At 42.2% G+C, this 8,806-nt stretch overlaps 1 protein-coding gene across 1 annotated transcript in view; it reads left to right on the forward strand.

The window, feature by feature from the left end:
• VKORC1L1 (vitamin K epoxide reductase complex subunit 1 like 1) overlaps positions 1–7,258 on the forward strand; it is a 43,185-nt gene extending 35,927 nt beyond the window's left edge. Inside the window, exon 3 of the mRNA XM_033922106.1 lies at positions 7,012–7,258. Within this exon, the coding sequence (XP_033777997.1) occupies positions 7,012–7,238 (227 nt within the window). The 3' untranslated portion in view covers positions 7,239–7,258. The remainder of the gene's footprint in view (positions 1–7,011) is intronic.
• The last annotated feature ends 1,548 nt before the right edge of the window (positions 7,259–8,806 follow it).

The raw sequence follows: 8,806 nt of genomic DNA on the forward strand, positions 1-8,806 counted from the left end.
GCCTCATCTTGCAGGCAAAACATGGATTACACATGCCAAATACAGAAATATGCAGGAAAAATTGAACTGGAAACCCAACTCTGCCTGCAGTGAAACACAGAAGAAATAGAAACAGAAATATGTTATCTTTTGTACATAGTCTTTTCTGATGTACACATGAGGGCATACTTGAGAAGGATAAAGAGGGCTTAGCAGCCCCAGCATAAGACCACCTTTCTTAGCGCCAGCAGCAGATGACTCCAGAGACTAGTGGGATAGTGCACATCTAACAGCAGGTAGAGATAAGAGAGCTAATTTGCAGGTGCTCCTCTTGGATGGAACTCCTAGCCAATTAGTATGCTCTATCTCCAGCAGGCAGATGGGTGCCATTCCTCTAGTTTCCTGGCTTTTGTTGGCTGAAATAGCTCTTATCTCCTGCTGATTTTGTCCTCATTTGAATGTAGGGTGTCTGGCTGAGTGGTGCCGGCTTTAGGAGCTACACCTGGGCTCCCCCAGGTCCCTTCCCCACCCTCCCCCTGGTAATTAGGGGGTTCGTTAGGTCTCTGCCTGAATTTATTTTTTCCCGTGAAAAAAAAAAAAAAAAATGACCAACAAGCAGGGAGGCATGAGGAGCCCTCGACTGGCACAGGAAGCATGGATACATCTTCTTTGGGCAGAAACTTATCTTCCTCTTCTGTCAGTGGCTCACATTGTGGGAAAGTCTAACGTTCAGGTGGACTGCCTCAGCAGAAATCTGTTAGATCTTGGAGAATGGGAACTTCTGCAAGAGGCATTCATTCTCGTTGTGCAAAATTGGGTCTCCCGGAGGTGGATCTCATGGCCTCATCTCGCAATTCCGAAGTTCATCACTTCTTCAGCAGACACAGGGAGTAGAATTCAGAAGGGGTAGACGCATTGGCTTTTCTTGGAAGTGGTTTGTAGAGCAGCGATATGGTCGTCCTCGAACACGTTTTCTAAACATTACCTGTTGGAAGTGGTGGTGCGTGCGGAGGTTTCTTTTGGTGCTTCAGTCATTGAAGAGGTAGTGTTTGTTTCCCACCCAGTATAGGGCATGTTTTGCTACAACCCACTAGTCTCTGGATTCATCTGCTGCTGGCGCTAAGGAAGGAAAATTATGTTCTTACCTGCTAATTTTCTTTCCTTTAGATGAATCCAGATTCCCACCCTTTCATACTATCTGCTGTTGGTTCATGTTTTGGGTTAGGTTGGTAGTTGGTTTCAGTTCTGGTGTTTTTCTATTTTATATTATTTATGGGAAAGAAGTTTTACTTGCGCAGTTTGGTTATTCCTGATGCTTTGGCAAAGAGTGATACTAATTGGCCAGGAGGAGTTCCATCCAAGAGGAGCATCTGCAAATCAGTTTTCTGTGTCCACCTGCTAGTAGATGTGCACTATCACACTAATCTCTGGATTCATCTGCTGCATCTAAAGGAAAGAAATTTAGCAGGTAAGAACATAATTTTCCATTCCACATGAAGGGAGGGCATTGGAGGGCCACATAACACCTTCTACCCTCTACTCAACACCAGCATTCCTGCTGATCCCCTCCCCACTTATTTTTTCTGTCAAGCATCATTGTTTTTCCCACATTCCTGCCCAAGTAACTGCATTGTCCTCTATCTCCTCTACTCTTTCAAGAAGGGAAGGTGAATATCTTCTCCCCTCAGGGCCAGCATCAGTCCTCTTCCCTGTATAGTCTCTTTTCCAAGTTTCTCCTTATACCACAAAGTTCTGATACAGAACCTTCACCATCTTTTGAGGCCAATTATTTAGCTCTGGTAGTTTAACTCTTTATTAAACATGTGATTGCTAGATCCCATAAAAAGGGTTTAAAAAAAACTGTCTTGGGAACACCACACCAAACTGGGTTTTCAAGATAGTTTGTAAGTACTGGATCCTCCCCTGCATGCAAATTTATTCCATGCATATTCAGAGATGGCATTGCCTCTTCTCTCAGCCGCCCATGTCTGTCTTCTGCACAATCCCACAATGGAAAATGGGAGGCACATTTTGCATCAGCAGAATGTAGGAGACATACTATAGAGGCAGAGCTGTGCCTGGAAGCTGTCCACATCACTGGAAGGCAAGTCCTTTCTTTTTTGCCACACAGAACTGTGCAATTGACCCCTCCCATTTCTTTCTTTCTTTTTTTTAAAAAAAATCTTTATTAAATGTCAGTGACTGGTTGTGCCTCTTTGTTGTTACTATTTTAGGATTTTTGGCATATATATTGAGTGTAGTGTTGTGCAGGTTTTTTTTAATGACAGCACAATCATATTGAAATAAAACAGTACCCATCATATATCAATTGTATAAGAAAATATTAAGGAAAATTAAATCATTCTATCAACTATTATTTAGTCCACAATAATTGAGGGAGGAGTGTCCAAAAATTGAAGACTATTAACTCCTTAATTTCTCAGGAAATAGTCAGGCAGCCTGAAGTGATCCCAAATACTTAATTGGAAGCATTATCTTGGCTTCTGATAGGGGTACTTGGCAGTTGTCACCTCCTTATCCAAAATAAATCTAGATAACTGTGTAGAGTCAAAAAAAGATAAAAATTGCTTCTTTAAAATTAACCAAACATTTACATGAAAATCTTAATATAAATGTTGCTCCCAATTTTAAGACCTGAGGTCTCAAGAAAAGAAACTGTTTTCTCTCTTTTTATGTGTAATCCTAGAAACATCTGGAAACATTCTTATTTTTTGATTCAGAAACAAGGCATCTTTATATTTAAAAAAAAAATAAACTTTAGGAGTCAATCTCTATCTGACTCTAAAGCTAATTGAAGAAAAAGATTGACTTCTCTAATAGGTTAGTCAAATTTAAAACATCTGTTGCAGGTTCCTGATGATCCTCTGGAGATTTCTTCTTTCCCAAAGGTATATAGTAAATTTTTGAAATTTGCGGAAAAGAATTTTGTGGAACTTTCAGAACTTCCAAGAGATAGCGTTTAAACATATCCAGTGCTGAAGTAGTGATTAATTTGGGAAAATTAATCAGTATCAAGTTTTGTCTATGTGCTAAGTTCTCCAAAATTTCCATTTTAAAGTTAATATTATAATTAGCTTTTATTAGAAGTTGGGTTTGTGCACCCAATACTTCTATTTTTTTTCCATGTTCAGATGATTTTTTTCTCAAGTTTGTCCACTTTTTCTTGTAAAGTAACAGTCTCAGTAAGAATCCCAGAACAATGTGTAGATAAGGTTTGCTATTGAGATCCCAGAGAAATTTGTAGAGTTGAAATTGCTTCCCAAATTGAATTGAGATCAATCACTGAAGGTTTTTCCAAAGGAACTAGTACGGTGTTAAATTGTAAATCTTTAAGTTACACAGTACCTGTTGGTAGATTTAACAATAGTGTTGATGACTCTTGCCGTTCCCCTGTCTGTTCCAAGACTTCCCACTGGAGCAGTTGTGTTGGAAGGGCTGTAGAAACCCTCCGAACTGCTAGATCTTTTTCTTCCTCCTCCTCGCAGCTTTCGGAGACAGCCGCATTACTTTCCTCACTCCCCCTCTCCTGCAGTTCCAGGTGGGGGAGTGGCTGCACCGGTATGCTGAGTTCCTCCGGAGAGAGACTGGTCACCTCGCAAGAAGTGCCGGGGCTCTCCGACATGCCCCCACCTCGCGCCGAGGATTTACTCTCCGGTTCTTTTTGGGGCCTGCGTTCATCCATCGGGCGGGTAATTGTTGCTGACCAGGTTCCACAGGGAAAACTCAGGTCTTAGATTTGCGTTTCACCATCGTGGAGGTGTGGTGAAACTCAGCCTAACGCCTTCAGGCCGCCATCTTAGGTGCTCCCTCCCATTTCTAATGGAGCACATGTTACATTACATTACATTACATAAGTGATTTCTATTCCGCTTGTGCCTTGCGGTTCTAAGCGGATTACAAGTTAGAAGACTGGACATTTCCAGTAGCATTGCAGTACATATAAACAAGAATGCGTTAAGTTACAATTGTTGTTCTGGACTTTTCCAGGATAAATTGGTAGTAGATAGTAGATAGTGATAGGTTGTTTAGACGAATAGAGATAATATTGTCCGGATTCTGTTGTTTAGACGAGTAGAGATAATACTGTTCGGATTCGGGTGTTGCTGGTGGTGGTGTTTGGGTAGTCATGAGAGCATTATCTTAAACTTTTATGAGGTTATGATGATGGGAAGTGTTTTTTGAAGAGATGAGTTTTGATTTCTTTTCGGAATGCTTTAATGTCTATTGATTTGGTCAGTAGATTGGTGATGGTAGTATCGATCTTTGCTGCCTGTGTCGCTAAAAGGCTGTCGTATAGTTTCTTTCGTCGTGTTCCTTTGAGAGGGGGGTGAGTGAATAGGCTCTGGGTTCTCCTTGATCTGTGTGAGAGGTTACGGTGTAGTCTGTTGTTTAGGTAGCTGGGTGCTGTTCCATGTATTACCTTGTATAGTAGACAGTAGAATTTGAACTGAGATCTTGCTTTTATTGGTAGCCAGTGTGAGTCTAAGTATGCTTTGGTGATGTGGTCGTATTTGCCTAGTGAGTAGATGATTCTGAGGGCTGTGTTCTGAACTGTCTGTAATTGTTTTATCATGTAATTTGGGCATGATAGGTATAGGCTGTTACAGTAATCTACAATACTCAGTACTAGGGATTGTACTAATATCTTGTATTGATCTTTGTTGAAGAATTTTCTTATTTTTCTTAGGTTACGTATTGTGAAGAATGCTCTTTGGATGATTTTGTGGATTTGAGACTGCATTGTGCAATTTCTGTCTAGTAGGATTCCCAGGATTTTGAGTGTGCTTTGCATTGCAAAATGTGCCTCCCTTGTTGCACTGTGGGACTTTGTGGAAGAGAAACATGGGTGGTTGGGAGTACAGATAGCACCAGGTGCATGTGTGTATGGGGACTGTCAGGACCACAGGGCAGTTCAAACAAGTGGTGGGAAAACTGCTGGTACTTAGTGTCATTTGAAAAAAAAAATTTCTAAATATGTATAGATAAATTTACATACTATGGAGAACCAGAGGGAGGAGTAGCCTAATGGTTAGTGCAGAAAATTGAGATCCTGGGAAACTGGGTTCATTTCCCAGTGCAGCTCTTTGTGACCCTGAGTGAGTCACTTAACCCTCCATTGCCCCAGGTATCTTGAAAACTTTGATTGTAAGCCTACTAGGGACAGAGAAGGTACCTACATATGAGTACAGCACTACATATATCAAGTAAGAAATGATTATTATTAGTAGTACTGTACTTACAAACTACACTTCCCCCTCCCTATTCGCGGTTTTGACGTTTGTGGTTTCGATTATTCACAATTTTTTTCCCAGCCCCTCCCCCCCCCACCCCCGAGAATTGCTCGTTGGCAACTCGCATCGAAAAAAACGGCCCGGGACTTGGATCAGGGTGAGGAGGGAGGCGTGAGATCGGAGGTGAGCAGCTCCTAGTCATTTGGTTGACTTGGACATGTTGCTACAGAATCCTTTTAATAGTTATTCCACTAGAAATTCTTTTCAACTAAAATTTCCAGTGTTCAAAAATTTAGTCTATTAGACAACTTTCATTTTCTATTCAGTATGAATTTGCTACCATATATTCTCGAATATATAAGCTGAGATTTTGGGGCCAAAAAAAGGCCCAAAAATGGAAGTCTTGGCTTATATTCAGGCAATCGCCTCCCCTTCTGAACCTATTGCAGGCCTCCACAGGGCCTATCGCAAGACCCTGTGGTCCAGCGGTGGGCTGGGACATGAGGGATTCCCCCCGTCTCCTGTCCCGGCTGAATGCAAACCCTCCTACCTCCCCTGAAATTAACAACACCTCCCCCATGTACCTTTCGGGTCCCTGGTAGCCAACCAGTGCACGGAGCAAGAGTGATCTTCCTGCCCTCCTGCTCCATTCGAGGCCACTGGCTGATTGGCTGCTGTGAGTTTTCACGAGTTGAGAATTTGCAGCAGCCAATCAGCCAGTGGCCTCGAACAGCGCAGGAGAGAAGGAAGATCGCTTTTGCTCTGTGCACTGGCTGGCTACCAGGGACCTGAAAGGTATATGGGGGAGGTGTGGTTGTCAGTTTCAGTGGGCACAGAGGCAGAATGGATTCCTCCTGTCCTGTGCAACGCAAGGAGACTGGGGGGTGGGGGTGCGTGTGGGGAGTGTTTTGTTTTTGTTTTTTTTTTATTTGGATGGGAGACAGGAATCCCTCATATCCCAGCCCACTGCTGGACTACCCGGCCTGATGGAGGCCTGCAAAGCATCTGGAGGGAGATGGTACAGGGGGGACAGGATGCAGAGCCTGGGAAGGGAGGGAGTGAGGGAGGGGCCTGGCAGGGCACTTGAATATTAAGCCCCTGACTTATATTTGAATCAACCATTTTTCCTCCTTTTTTGGGGGGGGGGGCGAAAATGGGTATATATACAGTAAATCGTGGAATTAATTCCCCATTATGCTGCATTCTTGAGGACATTATTTTAGAATTTGGAAAACTTTTAAAATCTTTGGTTCAGGATATTGATTTGTTATGAATTATTAGCAGTTTTGGAATGGAATTGATTGTATTTTGTGACTTACTGGGAAATTGTCCCAGCTTCTTTAAACTGTAATCCATCCTTGAACTGAATAGGTAAAGGCAGAATAGAAAATCTGGGGCAGGGGTGGGGAATGAGGACCACAATCCAGTCAGGTTTTCAGGATTTCCCCAATGAATATACCTGAGATCTATTTGCATGCACTGCTTTTATTGGATACAAATATATCTCATGCATATTAATTGGGAAAATCCTGAAACCCGACTGGATTGTGGTTCTCGCTCCCCCCTTCCCAGGGGTTATGACATAAATGAATAAGAACTGTCACTTGGTGAATTAGGAAGGCCGAGCATGGTGAGAACTGGCACATAAGACTTGTCAGCCTTCACATCAAAGGTAGCAAGACCAAGTGTCAAAGCACACCTGCTGAAGCAGTGGCACTATCTTTCTTTGCATGAACTGCAGAATTTTACATGGTTTTAATTGTCCTTTCTTCTATTGCAGGTATGACGGTGAGTGCTGTGGCAGCATTAGTGCTCATGACATCATCTATACTTTCTGTAATTGGGTCCCTCTACCTGACCTATATCCTCTACTTTGTGTTGAAGAACTTTTGTATTATTTGTGTTGCCACCTATTTGCTGAACTTCATTCTCTTTATCATCAACTACAAGCGATTAGTTTACTTGAACGAGGCTTGGAAACAGCAGCTTCGGCCTAAGCAGGAATAAATCACCTTTTGAACTTCTGACTCCCAGCCTAAAGACCCTGCTTCCATTTAAGTTTATTTCACAGTAAATTTCTATTGTTTGGGGGGGGGGAGATTTATAATATAAAGAACAATCTAATCAATAAGTTTTGGTTTACTTGCTTTCCACCGAAAGGTTCCCTTCGTATGTCCTGTTGCCCTTCGGTTTAAATACTGCATCCAAGCGAAGAAAACTCTGTTAGCCAATCAATGACAAGCTTTAACTTTACTATTCAAAATGTTATCCTAGAAATATGATTTCCAGGCTTTGGTGTTCTGTCCATAATATTTGAAATGGGCAGTCATTCTAGGGGCAGTGGCTTGCTTTAATGGTTTAAAATTTGGGCATGTTGGACACAGAGAGAGAAACGTGATCATGATTTCAATCATTTTTGATGTGTTGAACATTGCCATATTTCCAGTATGTGTTGAATAATTTTAGCAGATAAGATCATTTAATGAAAAAGGTTAATACTGGAGACTGCCTTGCAGAAGTAACATGTAGGAACTAGTAGTGAAGTGGAAATGTTGCTTGTCGGGATTGTAATGTTAAAATACAGCACTGCACACCCTCGAGAGAGGAGGTATTAAAATAATGATGTTGCTTCCTGTGTAAGGGGTTGTATTTAATCCAATAGGAAGTGTTCAAGCTTTCTTACATAGCTCATTAGGTGGCCCCCCACTCCTTTTCATAGTAATTTCTAGCCATTGGTTAGAGAACCAGATGCTGAATTTGACTGTAAGGAAACGTTCAGCATTCCTTTAAAAATGTGTAAATTATATTCTCTTCTTGAGAACATGTAACTATATTTTAGATCTAAATATCCATGATGAGTGTTTCAGCATAATTCACATTGCCAGGATGCAGCTACATTTGACAGATGACACAGATAGCTGAGTAATGTTATCTAGTCAGTCTGTATCTTAAATCTGCAAAACTTATGACTGCTTGTCGTCGGTGCAGGGAAATTGAATATAACACGTGACCACTTTGTGAATATGGCCATATCCTGCAAGTGCAGGGGAGTTATTAAAAGGATGTGAACAACCAGAAAAGTGAAGGCTTTGAAGGTTTGATGGTAAAGTTTACTACTGTGTTTCCCTGAAAATAAGACAGTGTCGTATATTCATTTGGGGCCCAAAAAAGGCACTAGGTCTTATTTTTGGGTAGGGCTTATTTTTTTCAAGTACTTGATCATCTCTGCCTTCCTCTCCTTCACCCCATTTCTTCCTCTTTGCTTTCCCCCACATGTGCAACATCTATCCTTCCCTCTCACCCACCCCCTTGTACCTTCTCTGCAGCATCTTTCTATTCCTCCATCCCCCTGTGCAGCAAAACCCTTTGCCCAGCTTCCATCCTTCCCTCCCTCCCTCCCATCCCCCTGTGCAGCAGAACCTTTGCCCAGTGTCCATCCTTCCCTCCCTCCCATCCCCCTGTGCAACAGAACCCTTGCCCAGCTTCCATCCTTCCTCCCTCCCATCCCCCTGTGCAGCAGAACCCTTTGTCCAGCTTCCATCCTTCCTCCCTCCCATCCCCCTGTGCAGCAGAAC

This window comes from Geotrypetes seraphini, chromosome 15, assembly GCF_902459505.1.
Source record: "Geotrypetes seraphini chromosome 15, aGeoSer1.1, whole genome shotgun sequence".
Taxonomy (NCBI): domain Eukaryota; kingdom Metazoa; phylum Chordata; class Amphibia; order Gymnophiona; family Dermophiidae; genus Geotrypetes; species Geotrypetes seraphini.